Source organism: Talpa occidentalis, unplaced genomic scaffold (assembly GCF_014898055.3).
Source record: "Talpa occidentalis isolate TD23 unplaced genomic scaffold, MPIMG_talOcc4v2.1 talOcc4.10, whole genome shotgun sequence".
Taxonomy (NCBI): Eukaryota; Metazoa; Chordata; class Mammalia; order Eulipotyphla; family Talpidae; genus Talpa; species Talpa occidentalis.
This window is the reverse complement of record NW_023600993.1, coordinates 21,281,951-21,302,050: the sequence shown is the minus strand read 5'-3', so window position 1 is coordinate 21,302,050 and position 20,100 is coordinate 21,281,951. Positions and strand designations below refer to the sequence as shown.

Below are 20,100 nucleotides of genomic sequence, written 5' to 3'. Positions count from 1 at the left end.
GACCCATACAGTGCAGCAGACCTCTCCTATCTTGCCTGCTGCTCCCCTCAGCAGTGTATTTCAGTCAGTCTACCTGTTCTGCTCCCCACTCTGGCTCTGGTGAATCCCCTGCACCTCTGGCCTACACCCCAGCTCTTATAAGCATAAGTAAATAAATATTAAAAAATAAAAAAGGTCTCCAGGTGAATATGATGTTCATTCAAATTGGAGAAGTTTGAAAGGAGTTTAAAAACCTTAAGTTCTTTGTGAATGCAGCAACTTCCTCAGTCTCTGTTTGCCTCCTTATTCCCACCTATAAAACAAGGATGCCAACCTCCCCTCAGAGCTGCCTTGAGACTTCAGTCAGGTCTCCTCAGACAGCCACAAGAGGTTGACATATCACCTGGTGGTTGGATGCTCCAGCAAGAATATTGTTTTTCTCCCTTCCCAAATCACCCGTATTCAAGTATAACTGGAAATAATGGTCTATTTCCACATGATATGATAAATGCATTTGAAGTATTAGGTGGTCAGAAAAGTCATGATGCATTGTCATCATGTATTTCACCAAGAGACACTGGTCACATCCATCCCCTCCCATCTACATTATTTGCATATTCCTGACATTTAGTATATAGAGTTTTTTAATTATGTAATTATCAGATTGAAAAATATTTAGGCTTAAACGTACTAGAAACAAGTCAATTTTCCAACAGCATATTCTTTTCTTTGCTTTTAAGAGTTCCTTTGGGAGCATCATTTATAAATTACCCAATTTAAAGGAGAAAAAAATCTCTGAAATACCAGCTTCAAAGAATAATTTATAAAGGGTACCTCTTCCTTCCACATCCCAAATTAGAAAAAAATCTTTCTAGTTCCCTTTTGGTTTTCCATAAAATCACAGCTTATCGATGATTTGTGTCTATCCCCACTCTACTTTCTTCATTTAGACAAAAGACACAAAAGTAATTTAAATAGCTCTCATCAGAATATCAGTTCAGATCGACAGAGAAAAGTATTTGAATGTCATTAAAATATGCAGAGGAGAGTTACATGTGTCTCTTCAGTTTTCTTTTTAATAGAAATGTTTTGTATAGAATGCAGAAGTCTAACACAATATACATATAAGTGTGTGTGAGTGTGTGCTCATACACACACACACACACACACACACACATGCATTAAGGTGGATGAGTCATATTGCCTGAATACAGCTGGTGAAAATAAGTCATCTGTTCCTTCTAGAGAAAAGTCAGTTACATCCAACAAGGGCAGCATACTGAAGACAGTCCTTTAACATCTTTAGTTGTGATGAAAGACAACATTCATTGATCACACACACACAATGGTGCACACACACCATTGACAGTGCAATAAATGTTACAATTTTGATGCACTGTAACATGCTAGTTAAGAACTAAGCTCTTTGGGCCTCCCTGGTGGCACAAGGGGTTAAGCATCAGCACTATGAAGCTAACCGCAGCCACTGCAGCACAGGTTCGATCCCAGCATGCCAGGGAGGTGACACACATTGCACAGCAGACCTCTCCTGTATCGCCCACTGCTCCCCTCAGCAGTGTATTTTCTGTCAATCTGACTGTTCTGCTCCCCACTCTGTCTCTGGTGAATCCTCTCACCACCCCCCACCTCTGTCCTACCCCCCCAGTTCTTGTATGCATAAGTAAATTCAATTAAAAAAAAAAAAAGAGAACTGAGCTCTGAAATCAGACTACCTGGGTAGGAAGACCAGCTCTGCCACTTGCTCTTTGCTTGATGCTGTATATTTATTCTCTCTGTATATTTATTCTCTCTGTATATTTATTCTCTCTTCAGTAGTGTTTTTCACCTATCAAATGGGGATATTAAAAGTACTCGTGGATATGGTAGTTGTGAGATTAATAAGTTATTATATTATTTAACAAACACAAGACATCATTAGTAAGAGCTTCCTTGTGGGTCACAGAAGGTTGATAATGGACAACGCTTATCATTTCTCTTTTTCTTCTAAGAGAAATTAACATTCTTGTTGGAAAGAGATACCAACATTCATTCAACATCAGTTCATTGGTTGAGTGATTTGCAGTATGGAGTGGCTATCAAGTGCCAGGCCTGGCAGAACAGTACAGTGGGAAATCTGGACAGACAAGTAATTAAGGGTTTGTGTTGGGAAGAGAATAAATAAGGCATAATGAGATATAGAAATGGTCTATTTCACAAAGGAATTGGACAATTTGAAGTAGATAAGTCTTTAAGAACCTAAGAGATCTGCTCTAATTAAAAGACACTAATGTAAAAAGTTCTGAGAATGTTGTCCACACAATTTTCATTCATTCCCATTTAGCAATTTTTTTTTATTGAAGTAGCATTGTGTTATATCATTCTATGAGTTTCAGGTGTACACCATTATTAACATCTATATGGACTAATTTCACCCAAGTGTTACTCCCTTTATCCAATTACTTACACTTCCCCCCATAAGCACTTCCCTTCTGATAACCACTAATTTGGTCTTATAGTTGAAGTTCATTTTTGTTTTATTTAGTTCATTTTATATTCCATTTCTTTAGCTACCACACAGGCTAAAATCATACAGGAGTGAAATCCTACATCTTACAGTGAAATTATATTCTCCATCTGACTGATTTCATTAAGTATCATACCCCTGAGTCTATCCATGTTGCTGCAAATGGAAGAATTTCACCTTTCTGTAATAGCTGAGTAGTCTGCCATTGTGAGTGTGTGTGTGTGTGTGTGTGTGTGTGTGCGCGCGCGCGTCCCACATCTTCTTTATCTAATCATCTGCTGATGGTCATTTAGGTTGTTTTCAACTCTTAACCACTGTAAATACTATTGCAATTAACTGAGAGGAAACATGAATCTCTTTGAATTAGTGTTTTTGTATTATTTGGGTGAATTAATGTTTTTATATCTTTATACCCAGAAGTGTTACAACTGAAGTGTATGAAATTCCTGTTTTTAATTTTTTGAGCAATCTCCATTATTTCCATAATGGCTATACCATTATGGAAATGTACATTCCCTCCAACAGTATACAAGAGTTCCCTTTGCTACACACCCTCAAATATTTTTGAGAACCTTTTTGCTAGGAATTGCTGATGCAGGTATTGCTACTCTGCCATTAAATATACTTTAATGAAAAAGTTTGCATCCTGTATGTGAAAAATAACAGATGGGGGTGAGTAGGGAGATGAGGAATAGAATTAGGGCAAGCCTATCAAAACTTATGAAACTTTGCACTAAAAATGTAACACACATAATAATAATCTTAATAAAATATATTTGCACAATTAAATCTCTAACATAATTTTAACCCGCCATTTTTCCACAGTCTTATGCCTTGTAGTTTACATACCTTCCTGTCTCTTCTCCTCAGACATATAGATTCTTGAAGACAGATACTTTGAATAGAAGACAGTTTTATCAAAATTAAACATATAATCTGAAGGGGATAAGAATATACACTTTTAAAATAGGCAACTTTGGAATATAGATTATTTTGAGCTGCAGGCATTTGAGAAACAGCAGATGCGGTCAGGCTTGCTAATTTCCCCCTTTCTGCAGGACATGAAGTGTTCTTTCTACAGGTCATGAAGTATTCTCCCTATACCACGAAGAGGAGCACATTATCACCGGAAACAAGAAATTGACAACAAAATGAACATACCTCCTAAATTAACCCTATCTTCCATTAATTCCCCCATATATTTCCTAAGGACCTCCCCACAATTTATCATCCCCTTCCCAAACCCCTTTATTTGATGCCCAGTTGTATCTCCATTGTCATTTTTTGTTAAATGGTATATAAACTATCAGACCTATCCACTTCTTAGGATCTTCATTTCTTTTCTATGAGGGATTTTGTGCCACATAAAAATATTAATGTCAAATAAAATTTACATGTTTTTCTCCCATTAATCTGTCTTTTGTCCAGTTAATTCTCAAGTCCAGTCACAAAACCTCAGGGTAGAGAAAAAGTCTTTCCTCCCCTGCAAATCGAGTAGTATCCCTGTACATGATGATTAAAAAAAAAAAAAAAAACACAGGGAAAAATCCTTTGCAACATCTTCATCTTCACTGTACTTTCCTAATAACATAGTGGAAAGTTAGCATTTCTTGACACCACTAAGTTATTTTTCTTATAAAAGGGAAGGGACATTTGCTAAATCATTAGTTTTTGGTTAAGATCCTTCTATGTTGCTAAATTTCCTTTTTGGAATGTAGGAAAGCTTACAACTGACCATTTCAAAAGATTTACATGCTGGGCAAATTCACATATGAATCAATACAACTTCTTGTTATTCCATTATCATTCCCTTATTTACCAGTCATATTAAAAACTACAGATGGCTTCAGAACAAATCTTATAACCAGACATAGTCCCTAATCTCAAATAATTCACAGTTTAATAGGTAAAGTAGTCACACAAACTCACATTGTGCAATCTTGAAACAATGGCTTCATTAAAGGCATAAAGAAGTACTAGAAGAAATCATGATAGGCAGTGATTAAATTCCTGTAGCTAACTTTTAAGTCTTCCCAAGGTTGTTTTACAACTGAAGAAACATCTGAAGAATGAAGAAAAATGTTTCTAAGCAAAAGGGGCATCTGAGAATGCATTTCAAGTAGAGGAGACAACTAGAAATGAGATGCAAAATCACTCCTCAGAGTACATGAAGAGGAACTCTGACTCTTACTACTCAACAATTTTTGATATTTCATCTCTGACTTCTATGATTCTAAAATCATTGGGGAAATTTGGACCAAGCCTTATTTAATCAAACTCAGCTTCTGTTTTCCTTTGAGGACGCTTTATGAAGTTGTCACTTTTAGAGAATAGAGATAAGCTAGGATAAAAAAAAATATCTCCAACTTTGGCTATGCTCCGAGGTAATGAGGTGAACAATTTATTACTAAGAGTGGTTAGCAGGACTCTACTTGAAAAGAAAAAAAAAAAAAAAAAAAACCTTTGGGAAAATAACCCCACTGTTGTAGAAGTTATACAAACCTAGGGATATGGGGGTTAGCAGAAACCAAGACCACAAAAGATAGTGATAAGATTCTCAACATGAGACAAGGAATGACTTTCAGACTTGACCCACAGAATAATCAAGAAAATGCTGACAAACTTGTTACAGTATTCAATGGTGACGCTGGAGGCCAAAAAAAAAATTGAATAGAATTTCGTTTGCATATTCTGGTTAGTTGCTTAGGGTACCTAATATAACCCTTCCCCACCTCTCTTAATCTATGTAATTAAAGTTCTTGAAATTGGCTCCTTTGGAGGCAGGACCAAGGAGAAATCTTTTATTTGCATTAAGCCCAGATAGAGAATAAATATTCCCATTCCTTCCTAATAGGAACAAATACCAGAAAAAAATAAGAAGGGATTTGGACTTCTAAAAACATTACCTGGGTATGGGAATCGATCCTATCTAAATTTTTAAAGAACCAAGAGACTCCAGGTGGGAATGATTTCAACCTATAATATTTGTACACCTTAATTTATAATATCCTATTTTTAGACCTCCCTACTAACAATTTCATGTCTTCTGCACACACAAGGCATTAACCATTTAATATGTTCCATAGGTGACCATTTTCCCAGAAGGGACTGACAGGCATAATTTTATTTTTTAGCATGTGTTCCCAAGAGAAGATGGGTAATAACTGGTAAAGGTAATAAAGTTAGTAGCTAGAGCCCTCCCTGGTGGCACAGGGGTTAAGTCACAGCACTATCAAGCTATGGCCAGCCAATGCAGCATGAGAGGTCGGTCTCCAGCCAGGGAGCTAACCCAAGTGGTGCAGCAGACCTCTCCTGGCTCTCCCACTGCTCCCGTCAGCAGTGTATTTTAGTAGATCTGCCTGTTATGCTCCCCACTCTATCTCTGGTGAATCCTCTCTCTGGACCCCACATCTCTGGTCTACACCCCAGTTCTTGTGTGCATAAATAAATAAATCTTTTAAAAAAAAAAGTTAGCAGCTAATAAGATTTGGGTCCCTACCCATGCTCAAAGGTATGTATTTACCACTTTGCCCATTATCTAGTTCATAGTATGTGCTCACACCCATTACTCTCATTTTACAAACAATAGGGACTCTCAAGTGTACCCAGTGTATAGCTACTTCTCCAAAGCAACCATCCTAGGAAATTGTCAGATTTTGATTCCAAGCCATAAGTCACTGAAGTTCAATACTGCTAACCACAACATTTAAGTACCCTACCTGGCTTCTTATGTGTGGTTGTAAAAAAGTGAATGACTCTTTGGCTCACTCTATTGGAAAGTTGTGAATGCTTAGGCTAATTTATGACTTTGCTGTGCCAGTACAGAAAAGCATTATTTCCCCACAGTATTCTCAGAGAGACAGCTGTCCAGTGATCTTCATGTGACCTTCTTAGCAACAGGCTCACTACTAGGGTTTTGATAAATGTCTCCTGAATGAACAGACAATAAAAAGAATGAATGCCTGCATACAAAGAGAAAATCTGAATTTTAATGTTGGCTATCTGCTAAAGACACTGCAAGTGATAAAATAGATTTCACAGTGTTCTCAGGTGTTGTGAAAATAATTCAGGTTTCAGATGTCCAAGAAAACTCCATCAGGTGAATTATTTTAAGTTGCCACTTCTGAGACTAACCTCTGTGCTGACAAAAATAGGTGAGTGAAACAGCTGCAGCAATAAAATGCACCATGGGTACTAGCATGGATGATGCCAATGCAACTGAGCAGGAAATTTTAAGGTCTGGGAGGAGATGCAGCAGGAAGCTTCAGTTCTCTTGACTTCAGCAAAGGAAAGAAAGGAAAACACAAGCAAACTGGTCTTTGCGAGGAGCAGTTCCACCCGATTACATCCATCTCAACAAATGTCACACATGTATATTTTAAAGTGTAAGTAGTAGAGCTTTCCTTTAGAACAATGACAGGACCAGCACCCCAGTGTATCAAAAGCTTATGAAAATGGATACTGTTGTGTTGAGAAGCGCTGGAGTCCTGGCCTGTGGAGAGGAATGACTGCATCATGGCCAAGCAAGCTCAAGTGAAACAGCCATTTGGATAACTAAGGAAGCATGAAGGATCCTGGAAAGATCCCTGGGAGAAAGCACATAGCTTTCATCCTCATTTTAAAGACTTACTTCCAATGTAACCAAGAACAAGTCACTCATTTACTCTGTGTCCCATCTCCATAGTCATAAAATGAAGATGCCAACTTTCATTTTTTTTTAAATGTATTTTTATTAAGCTAACACTTTACATCATTATATATTGGAAGTATAGGATTCCCCCCACCTTCAAGGGCTGTTCCCTTTTTATCTCACAAGCAAAATTCTCTACTAATAGAAACATTAGAGGTCATTGGCCTTTAATTCCTCAACAGGATTCCAAAATTCAAAAAGCTATGAAAAACTTATTTTTATAAGTCATTTTGGCAGCAAAACTTCAACTGACAACAGATTTTGTAGTAAAACCTGACATGACTAATTTGAAGTTTTTTATTTACTTAGTTCCATTTGGTGAATATTCATAAGATCCATGGCAGAAATGCTAATGGATTTGATTAAGGATGCTACTCAAGACCCTTTCAGGAATGTTATAAAATATATGGAATATATGATGTTTCAACTTTCAAAAACCCTAACAAAAATGCTGAATTTAAATAAATATCGGGTCAATGGGAATAAAGGGTTGCATTCAAAGAAAGACCATAATACATATAATATAACCAAATGCTTTGATTTCTTTTTATCAATGCCCAAACTGCTTAACCTTCAATTTAAATTTTTCCTGAGTAAGCACGAGCTGGCATCTTAATCACAAACAGGTTACCAGCAGGATCATTTGATCCTTTAAGAACAATAGAAACAATATTCCAGGCTATGACCTTTCTAAGGCTCTGCAAGATTATGAGAATTGAAAAACAAATCTATTGACTCCAAAATATAAAAGAAGACATAACACCAAATCTAAAATACATAGATTACAAAAAGCTATAAAACTTAAAACCAGCTACTTCATCAGTGGTTAAATTTAGTATTCATAAAATATCATTGCATTTGAAAACAATTTATAGATTCAATTTTTCTCACTTTGCAAGAATGCTCATGTATGCACAATAATTGTTGAGAAATGATAGCCCCTCGTAAATTGTATTTGTTCTTGTAGTCAAATGATTTCACAAGCAAAGTAATGAAAACTCTCCCAGATGTTTATAGAAAAATAGTCTATTTACTGTGAAATATAAATGCAATTTAATATAAGTGAAAAATTAATAATAGTCATAATGTTCAGTTTGACCATGGAGAAAAGTATCAAGCTTTCAATAGAAGTTCTAAGAAGGATACTTTATATTGGGGAAGGGAATTTTCAAAGAATCCTGATCATTAACTAAATTTTCCTGAAGTTTCACTCACTACTTGGAGTTTTCTGGCTTCCTTCTTAGAGATAAACATGAGAGGTTAAAACTTGCCTGTCTGGAGACACGCTTTAGAAAGTGTCCAGATCTAATACGAACTTCATCCTGGATGTCCAATTAATTTGACCCATTGGTCAAAAAAAAAAAAAATCTTCACTTGGTAAGATTCCAATCCTACCTCAAAAGATGACAAGTGAATGTTACTCTAAATTTCACACTGTCTAAAAAGAAGCATTTCCTTTTCTAATTGTTAGACCACCATGCTTTAGCACAAAAGTCATTGCTTGCCAAATGTGGCAGTAACTTAGCTGTCATCACGGCTTACTTTGCATAGAAAGCTAAAATTCTAGGGATTTGTTAACTGTTTCTAATTTAACATGATTATAGGATTTAATACTCACAAGATCCTATGAGTAAGCTGCAGTCACCCCACCCAACCCCCAATTTATAGATAAGGAAACAAGAATTGAGACATTTGCTCACCTGTCCGAGATCAAGCTAGTGATATAGCTTGGATGGGAACCTAGCTTTGCATGTCTCCGGACTCCAAATCCTAACTCATCATTGTGATATGTATTTTCAACTTTTCACATTCAAAATAATAAGCCCATCTCTTTCATTTTCTTTTTTTCCCTCAGTATGAAAGAGCTTGCATGTGTACACAAACTCACACATGTGCACACACCTTAACAATAGACATTAACAGACATATCTTTATCATCTCAAACTCTATGTTAGTGACACTAAAGATTATTTAGACTAATCATTTTGAGGCCTACTCCATGTCTTATTTCATAAGTTTCAAAGAAATACAAGCTGGACATTCTGTGGCCCTAAGAAAATTAAATAGTGTGATCTAGTTCCACCGCAAGGCAGCGACAATGACACAGAAGAGAGTCTGTGACTGCAGTAAAGCCAGTGAAGCCACAATGGCTACTTCAGGCAGCAACCTGAGAAGAAAGATACGGACTCTGTGTTCACTGAACCATAAATTGATAAGAACAAATGCCAGGTATTGTCTCTATTTTATAGCTTTGCCCTTGTGTGATATTAGAAGGGAGACTTCACATCCTGTGCCTTAGGCATTCACACCTAATTTGTTAATGGCCATTTTTACTAATGTGTAGATTCACAGTGAAGAAAGACCACGATTGACCTGCTTACACCATTTTCCACAGTCCTGAAAACGTCAAGATATCTCTCAATTTGTTCCACAGAGCACTCTCTTATGACTAAGTAGAAAAAATCATCTCAAGGAGTGTTGCTCATCACCGACATAATCAGCTTCCCAGAGCTGGGTGTAAAGAAGTCACCACACTCTGGGGTAAGAGCCCTCTGGGGCAAGGTGTCAACATCAGATCAATAAAGTCAACTCATAACTTCTTCTCACAGCAGAACTTTTGTTCATAAATTATTTAAGTGGCCTCTAATATCCACGAATGCTCTCATAACAGCACTATAGATGCTTTGGAATCTCCATGTTATAAAATGAAAATAATATAGGAACGATGTGTCTCAATGTTTCAAAGCATTGTTTTTTATTTTAATTTTAATGATGTATCATAATAATTTTACCAACAACCCACTGTAAATCAACCCACCAAAGAATCAAGAAGAAAATCTGAATTTACTCTTTTACAAAATAGTTGATAATTTAGCTGCTAAGATAACAAAACTCCTCAGTGACTTCTTTATTTCCTTGGTAGCCATCTTCAAAGGACTTTAAGGAGTTTCAGTCCAAATATGTTCTTTTCATTTGATAAATACAGATATATTGAAATGATAAATACAGATATATTGATAAATACAGATATATATTGATGAATACAGACCTGTTTTAAAGAGGTTAAGTTCCACAGACACAAAATAAAGCAAAATTGAATGCCATTAAGACAACACTTGGAAATCCCTTAAGAAGGTATCACATAGCATATCAATAAATATTTCTCATTATGTTCAACACCTTTTTTCTTCCAAAGGTACAACAAATGTCTGCTGCTCCTGGCACTCAGTGATAGTTTACATTTATAAGTTAGGTCACGCAGAAACTGTACAACTTTGAATAGTAATGGTCTTAAGGTAACTGAGATATTTATGCTAGTTGAAGAATTCGCATGGAATCACAGAGATCACTTAAATAGTTTTATGCCCCCTTCCCCTTCCTCTATATTTCTCCCAGGTTTTCCTGATAGTATTCACTAGGAATTTTCATTTTAGCATTGAAACAGTCTTAAGATTACTTTAAGGAAATGGTCCATGATGTTAACAATGTCCTTGAGGCCCTTCCACAGCTGACTAATATAATAAATATACTATCCCATTGTGTGCATGTGTTTGTGTGTGTGACACTTTCTGTATTCATCCATCCATCATGGACACAGGCTATTTCTTTGTCTTGGCTATGCTGCAATAAACATGGAGGTGCAGATGACTTTTCAAAAGAATGATTCTGTGTCCTTTAGATAAATACCCAGAACTGGAATCCTGGATCATAGGATAGCTCTAATTTAATTTTTTGAGGATAATCCATACTGTTTTCCATGAAGGATGCACCAATTTACATTTCTACCAAAATTCACACCCATGATGAACCTATAAATAATTAGCAAAGTATTCAGAAGTTACTTTTACAGAGCGAAGGTGGAACTGTTGATGACACCATCAAGACCACAAGGGACATATGTCCATGGAAAATTCAGATCTAATTTTGGAAGTGGATGGAGGGGGGAAATGTAGTGATTATCTTACCTTTGAAAGGAAGATCAAACAATAAAAAAATTTATACATAACGTTTCTATCTGAAAAAATGTTGATAATTGTTACAGCAGTGTATATGGGTACGCTATTCCCTCTACTTCATATATATTTAGGAAATTAATGAATATCATTTGGAAAAGTAAAAATAATAAATTAGGTGTTTTTATTGATGTTACAGTGAATAAATATTGTAAGTCCTACAATAAATTACCTTATTAACATCTTGCTATAAAATTACTTTTAAAAAAAAGGAAAACAACTTGATTTGAGAATAATTTTGAGTGTCAAGTGTTCTCAAATTATTCTAGTAAATAAACAGTGCTGTTGCCAAAATTTCTATATTGAGAGACTTAGGGATAAAATCTAATTGGAAGAAGAATCAAAAATTTTGTCTTGAAGCCCTGTTTAAATAGAATCACAATATTTTTACCATCTTGTAATCGTACCATCTGGAAAACATGACTTCTTCTATCACCATGTCAGGCAATAAGGACTGAAAAATCACACATGGCCTTCTATTGCCTAAGAACAAAAATGGCAAGTCATTTCCACTAACATTTAATTGGCCAAAATTTGTCACAAGGTGCCATCTGACAGCAGAGGCGAAGAGCAATCTAGGGAAACAAATGGAATATTTGAGGAACATTATTGTCGCCACTAGATCCCAAGCACTTCTTTGGACAACACTATAAGCAAAATATAGCTCATGATCAGTCTTAAATCTTAGAATATGAGCTGAACCATGAATCAGAATTTCAGTGGTAGTGTTGTGTCTGGAAATATTTATTCAATATATCGACAATGAAAAGATGACATGGTAAAATTTCTAACTTCTTAAAGCACTAAATAGTATTCATTTTTGGATAAAAGACTTGATTAATGCAAATGAATAATAACAATTCATTCAAACCAGTATAGCTGATATTTTAACTGTCAACACTTTCCTTGTCATTGCTTTGGTTAATAGCAATATTTATTGCTAAATGGGTGATTGTTTTAGTTATCTATCCCTGCACAGAAATAGTACCAGCTGGGCTCAGTTGGGTCACTTCACTTGGATCTTTCATACAACTACAGTCAGATGATGGCTGGGTTAGAATCACCTAAAGGTGTCAAATCCCCAGCATTTCTGCTGGGATGACTGAGCATCTCTCACTTTCCATACATTCTCTCTACAAGACTAGCTTGGGCTTCCACATTGCATGTTGTTATCAGGATAGTTGGGCTTCTACATGACAGACAGACTCTTGGAGTAAAACCTGGCAATTGCCTGAAACCAAAATATCATGGTTTCTTTGCACCTAGGTTTGAAATTCCACATTGCCATTTTGGTATATTCCACTGATCAAAGGAGAGTCAATGAGCTCTAATGAAAGGAAAAGAACACAAAGATATGAGTCTCAGGAGGCAAAGTCCACTGAGACCATCCTAGGAAACAAGTGATCATTAATCAGACCCTTCATTTAATCAGACCCTTATTTACTACAATCTAAGTAATTCATTTTAAAATGCAAATCCAAATTTGTAAGGCTTTATATTATATCGTTTGCTTTTTCACTTTTTTCCTTATCCTTTAAAAAACTAGAAATGGGACATGACAGTTTGCAAATGCGTAAAAATTGGTATTACAGATCTTCCCTGATCTCTAGATTCATAATGCTGGGATGTCAACTGGATGTCAACTTTACTTAAGAATGTGGCTACTTTGCTATTCTGGTCAGATTCTCAAATATGTGAGTGCAAGTATGAGAATGAATGCAAGGATCAGAGAAGACAGTGCAGGCCTTCCGTTTTACATATACAATCATACATAATACCAGTAGAAGGTCTGGTAGTAGCTGCTAGGCCACATTGTTCCCTACTTAACAAAAACAATTCACAGCACATCAACATCAGATAAGACAAGGTTACTTCACAACTCTTTTCTGAATAAAACAAAACACAACCACTCCAACATTACATGCAAGCAGAAAGAAAAAAACACCACTACTGCCCTAATCACAAAAGTGACCAAAAATTCCCCATACCCAGGTAACACAAACAACTTCTTTATCACTTATATTATTAGCCTCACTCGGTGGATCCCTCTTGATCTCAGGATTTTGCTTTGGTGCCCAAAGTTGTTGCTGGTTCATCTAAATGTACAGTCAGGCAGGGAGGCTCTCCCCAGGACAAAAGTCTTAGTATGAGGATATCTGCTGAAAACAGCAATCAAACATTATGGCCAGATTAGCATAAGCAGCTATGCCATGTTGACAGGAAGTTAAGTGTAAACAGGGACTAGAGATAGGATGTTTTGATCAGCAACAACAATGGAGCCCCCACCCCAAGCAATATTCCCTATTCACTCTCCCCTAGCTTGTGACAGACTATTTATGATGAATCCCAATACACATACCCACCACACACATTCCTCCACATACTTGTCCACCTTCCCTGAATCTGACCCTCTAGGCTTCTTTCTCTCTCTCTCTCTCTCTCTCTCTCTCTCTCTCTACTTGGACCTTGAGCTATTTTTCCTCTGTTCAGTGCTGCTCCCAATGTTGTGGCCCCACGAGGTGACATCACTCTATTTCTCTCACCTCTGGATAAAATTATTAAGATCCAATCATATAATTATTTCCAATTCTTAATACTACTCAATCGAGAACAAACCCTGCTTCCCAAACTCTCACCAAAATCACCTAATCCCAAACCCAAATCCCATAATAAGATCCTCACAACATTAACACCCTCTTCCTCAGATGCCCCTCATTTTCCATGGTGTGTACTCTCTCCTTTATAGTTGCAAGCAATAATAATTCCAGATTTGATTGCTTCTATGTGTGTTCCTGGTGGTCTTTGGCTGATAAATATTATATATAATGAATATATATATATATACACACACATGCTATATTAAAAATATTTACAGAGATACACATAAACAAAATATTGTATTCATTTAAATTGCTAACAAAATTCAAGAAACACATATACAGATAAACAGTGTCGATTCTGTTGAAGAACTTGAACCAGAATAACCAGGAGTTCTCATTTGTCATGGACCCCAAAGTAAACATGCACATGTTCTCTACATTGGTGTTTTATCATGTAAATCTCATAACTACCATATTAATCCCAAATGGGTAACAAAAAAGCAAAACATCAGATGAACCAATGATTCAGTGTGCACTTTCCTGGCCTCTGGCAGTCTCTACTTCTCTACACCAATTCTTATGAGGAGAATTAACATCAGAGATGAGGTGAAATGCATTTAAGTCAATTAGTTTATAATTTTAAGCTTTGATGTCTCAGTTCAGGAGAAGGTGGGAACTAATAATAAGAGAGCAAAGAAATAAATTTGGATTAGCACACTCCCTTCCCCTCTCTATTCCTGCTATTACTTCATACAGTACACTCATTTTTGAGCTCCCATTATGTGCTGAGTACATGAAATTTCATGGGCAGGTATGAAAAGAGATAGAAGATAATTCAGGAAAAATGATCACCAGTGTTTTATCTCTACTCTCCTTTCTCTTACTTCTAAACACACTAATATAATCAAGTGCTCTGTTCCTCCCCATTTAAAATCAATCTGTCCAGATAACTGAAACTTCTGCTGTCAACCTTGAATGTTGTCAGTTTTATCCACTTCTAGAAAATCATGGCACTGGAATAGTTGGTTGAATTCTCTTGAGTAAACTGTCACTGCTTAACCATGATATCCATGTTTTTTAATTCTTTGATTTTGCCTTTCAATGAAATGAATTTTAAGGTTCTTAATTCCAAGGACTATTCTAGACACAATATCAATGAATTTTTGACCAAAACTTTACAAGGAAGATTTTACGACACAATACCTAGATTGGTGCCAACTATACACAGGAAAACATTTACATTTCTAAACCACAAGAAGATAACTATTTGAAAATTATAAGGCATTTTCTGAATATGAGAGGGGATATAAGAGGGAACTATGAACCTTTTCTAAAGAGAAGTACACAATTGTCTAAGAAACATGTCACAATTTCAGTTTATCATTTTGTGTTTCACTTTTCTTATTTGCCTGTGTCTTTTATGCAAAGCTCAGTTCATCATGACTTGGTAGATATTTAATTTGGTAGATATTTGTAAGCATATACTCTTTCATGTGCATTCCTTAAAACTACATAGCAATGGGGGCCTCCCCGGTGGCACAGGGGTTGAGCGCTGGGTTGCGAAGCTGCCCGCAGCCTATGCAGAGCCTGTTGATCCCCGGCTGCTCCCCTGCCACTGGAGGAGGGTCCCGCATGGCGCACAGACCTCTCCTGCCGCCCGCTGCTCCCCTCAGCAGTGTACTTCAGTCCTTCTGCCTGCTCTGCTCCCCGCTCTGGCTCTGGTGAATTCTCTCACCCTCCCATGCTTCTGACTGTACCCAGTGCTTGTATAAATAAATACAATAAATAAATAAATCTTTAAAAAAATCTACATAGCAATGGGAGGGATTTCTTTGAATAAATATATTTCAAAACATTATAAATAAAAAATAATGGTACATTTTGAAATATAACATTAATAAATCAAAGTCTGTGTTTTGAAAGTTAACTATTTGCAAATAGATTGACCTCTGGTTGAATGGACATTGACCCCTGTTTTCAAGAAAACTACTCACATGAAACAATTTCAGTGTAGAAATAAAATCTAAAGGCCAAATAGTTGTGTCCTGGTCAGTTTGTTTGAGAGTATCTCAGTGATCTTCAACTAGCTTAAACACTTTAGAGGAAAAAGAAAAAGACTTCAGAGAGGCATGACTGCCCACTGGTTAAAAGACTAGGGTGTGCTAGAATCTGACAGAACTAGCCCCATGATAATGGACAACTTAACAAATCATGTAGGTTATCAGTTCCCTCATCTGTGAAACATCATTTCCTATCATAGAGATATTGAGGGGGTTAAATCTAGGAAGTGCATGCACAGAAGTTAGGTATACTGCATAACAAATTTTCAATTAATGTAAAGTGTGGAGGTGATGTTGAAGGAAAGCCAGCAATATTCTCAAATGAGTGGGTATCTACCTGTGTACTGATTTACTATAACTACATATGTATCCATCTGTTTGCAAATTTATCTGAAACCAAGCAGGATGAGATCCGCTCAGACTCTTAGTAAGTATAAATTCATAACCGTTTTTTTCTAAATGTTCTGTCACTGCCAAATATCAAAGGAAGACACAAAGCCGGAATCCAGGGTTGAGCTACAATTGGGCTTTCAACCTCAGGCTGAGAATTTGTGTAGGTACTTTCAAAGACGGAAGCCAATAAGCCTATCAGATTGCAAACACAAAAGACAAAGGTTTTTGTAATAAACACAAATTTAAAAGGGAAGGATTAAAGCATGAGTAACAAAGAAGAGGAATTATTATTCTGTGTGGGATACGGGGTGTAAAAGGATTACCACCCACTAGGCCAGCTCAAGAGAATAAATCTCAGCGTTTTCAGCAGCTGCAAAGCTATGGATCTTGTAAATATTCACATAATATTTCTAAAGTTAAAAGCCATTGTTATTGAAACAAAAGAATGAAGTTCATTATACCATGGTAGGTGTATCAGTCAGAAGATAATTGGAAAAACTCTTGGAAATACAGAGCCCACACCACACAGTCTAAGAGAAGGAACTTAATATAGGGAACTAGCCATAAGGTTACTGGAAGAGCTAAAACCCAAATAGTGAGCAAGGAGGGAAGCTTCTGGCTCCCTTAAGGCTGGGGGAAAGGTGAACTGTGCCTAGAGTTAGAAGCCAGAACTGCCTTATGTAACTGTATTCAAACAGAGGTTCAGACTCGTAAAGAACTACAGCCCAACGCAAGTAGGGAATGACAAATATATCCTGGTGGTATTTTTCTCCCCACCCTATCCCTTTCCAGTCTAACAACAACACCTCCCATATGGGAGAATCTACAGTAGTCAGTTAGCAATGGGACCCCATAAAAGTCATTGTCAAGGGGTGAACACAAGATGCGTCTAAAGGCAAATGGGCAAGTGACCAATGCAGCAGGCATTTGCCAAGGAAACCACACAGGCTATAAAGAATGTGCTACTCCTCTCAGAGTTAAAAGAACTCCTCAACACTAAAGACATGTCAGCAATATTAGTTTTTATCATAGCAATATTTGGAAATACCATTCAATTATGTCCCCCAGTCAAAAAGGCTCTGCTAATATTAAAGTCTCCCACATAACCAGATTCCTGTCAGTGAATGAAAAAGCAAAAATGAAACCCATCTTCAGTAGCTCTTCTGCATGTGGATTTCATTTACATAGAAGAATTCAAGAAATAGAAAATTGGGACATTGTAAAGGATGGTCACCATTTTAATTTGCCTAGGATATTAAAAAATTAATTCAAATACCATCTATTCATAAAATAGGTCACTGTAACATCAGAAAACTAAAAGGACTTCTTCTCAGCATTCCACTGTCCCAAATATTACCCTATAGTTATTTGTGTGATCACACTGCAGCACATGAAGAGTTTTCTAGGACCAGCAGAGTGAAAAAATGACTACATTCGATGACCTCCCTGGGAAGTTCCCAAAAGGATCCTACTGACTAATAATACCAAATGAGTCCAGGGCAGAAAGCCATAGAATCCTAGACCAACTACATACATATAAACCTCGTCAATATAATCTCAGGATCTCACTCTCTTTAGGCTGCGAAGATGCATCAGCACATCTCCAAAGCCTTCCCAGAGTAAGCACGGAGGTGTACGTAGTGACTAATTCAACCAGTGCCTAAACAGTCTGAGACCAGAAATCAGAAATAAATTATGCCTATTAAGTAGGAAGGACAGGGAATCTGAATATTCAAAGTAATCTCCCTTGACAAGTATCATTGTCCCTCTTTCTACGCCACCTCTTTTTTCCAGCTCACATTCACAAAGCAATATGTCCTTCCAAAGATACCAGAAACCAGAGTATCCACCCAAAGATGATGCCCATGGAGCCAGAGCCAACACCTCAATTTTTACCCCAACCAACTCAATCTGAAAGTAGGCATTGTGATAAAATATAGCATAGTGGGAGAATTTATTTCTCTCGTAGCTTTTTTTTTTTTTTTTGGTATCGTTTTAGTGATCAGTGTCAAGGAAAGTGAATTAAAAGGGAGCTTATGGTAAGAGTTCCCACATGATGAAATTGGAGCAAATTATCACCCATGGGGAACAATGTGAGTACAAACCATTTATAATGTGCTTCTCTTGTCATCATTGCCATCAGCCCACATGCCCAGAAAAATCTATGAAGAGAGAATTTGACCAATAAAGCAAAAGACCAATAGTTTATTTCTTCTTGGTCTCATAACTAGCAAGAAATTTGAATGCAAGTCCTACCCAGGTTTTAGAGTCCAAAGTCAGTGTTGTCATCATAAGCTGCTTCAAAAAGAAGCCCATGTGGTCACAGTGTGTCACCTGTAAAACTAACACCATCAGAAAAGATTCTGTTTTGTTTATACACAGCGACATAACAGCACTCTGCTGGCTTAAGTCACCCTAAAGAGGTTAAATAATGTTCTGTATTATTTGACCTGAAGAGAGGTTGTTAATCACCTTTTGTAAGCAGACACAAAGAACAGAAGAAAGTGGTCCATCGTACCATGTTGTCTGATACACTCGTGTGCACACGCAGATGGTAGACACCGTGTGCCATACACACATGTGCACATATACATACGTATGAGAGTAGACACTATCTCCTGGAATAAAAGGACAGATGGGATAATCTTTGGTTGAATGAAAAAAAAAAATAAGGCAAAATTCACTTCCAGTAATCACTAAATTGATTTCATCAGCTGACCACTAAAAATGGTTTTGAGGGTGGAAGTTCAGCATTTTCCAGTCATTTCCCCCTTGACCCAAAACTCTGACCCAAAACTATAGATGGGAAAAAGAAACAATGAAAAACTGCACAAACCTTTGTCAAGAGGTGCCACCTTCGAGGTGAGACCAGACAAGAAACCAATACTTTACACATTTGTCCAGTGACAAAATAATTGTAAGTTGAAGCACACTTCACTTCAAGGAAAACAAGTATGTCAAGTTTCTTCAAAAGAGCATCTTACCTGATGTGGCTGTGAACTAGACCATCTGCTATAGGAAGGAGCACCTGAAGACTTGCTGGCTGAGGTTCTCTGGAAAAGGGAAGAAAAAAAAAAAGATGTCACTCGATCAAATAAATCAAAAACACTCTATACTTAGACAAGTTATTTATTCAGTATTTATATTTGCAATAATCTTTCTGTTGCACTTCTTTTGAAAACATTCTCTTCAACAAATATAATGGATATCAAAAATTCCTGAAATGGGAGGATCCTACATTTCTACTGTGGAAACAATGTCATAAACCAATATTAATTCAATAAAAAAAATTTTGCTAAATGTGGACCCAAGTCTCAGTTTGTACTAATTGCTTGATCTGCTGCAAGTCATCCAAACACTTACTGAGATAATAATTTTGATATCAGGAGATTCCTATAAGGATGAAATAGGATAATAGGTGTGAATACTTCCCACACAAAACGCTATGTGCATATCAAGCATTCATTCAACAAGCAGGGTAAATAAAGTACTTTAGTCTAAGTTTGCACTTGATACAATATTCCTGTACAAATATCCAAGTTAATTAGTGAGGTCATCATCCAGTTGATTATTCTTGTTATAAAAAGATCTTTTGTCTTAGGAATGACCTTACCCCACCATTGTTAGCAGTTTTCTAGTTTGCAAAAAGCCACAAGTTCACTGTAGATTAACTCAACCATTCTTAAACACACTATTCTTTGCCTTCTACCATAGAGGTAGAAAACACACCTACTTACTTCTCAAAATTACTTCCCTGTAGTTCTGACCAGTGAGAAATGAGTGTAATTCTTTGGGGGACAGAGATTTCTGAGAAACCCTTTGATTGGCTGATTTAAGAGAA

At 36.7% G+C, this 20,100-nt stretch overlaps 1 protein-coding gene across 1 annotated transcript in view; it reads right to left on the bottom strand.

Annotated features, from left to right (window-relative positions):
- Positions 1-20,100, bottom strand: part of LOC129145429 (uncharacterized) — a 467,971-nt gene that overhangs the window by 208,145 nt on the left and 239,726 nt on the right. The window contains exon 5 of the mRNA XM_054692909.1: positions 19,244-19,312. Coding sequence (XP_054548884.1) covers positions 19,244-19,312 — 69 coding nt within the window. The remainder of the gene's footprint in view (positions 1-19,243; positions 19,313-20,100) is intronic.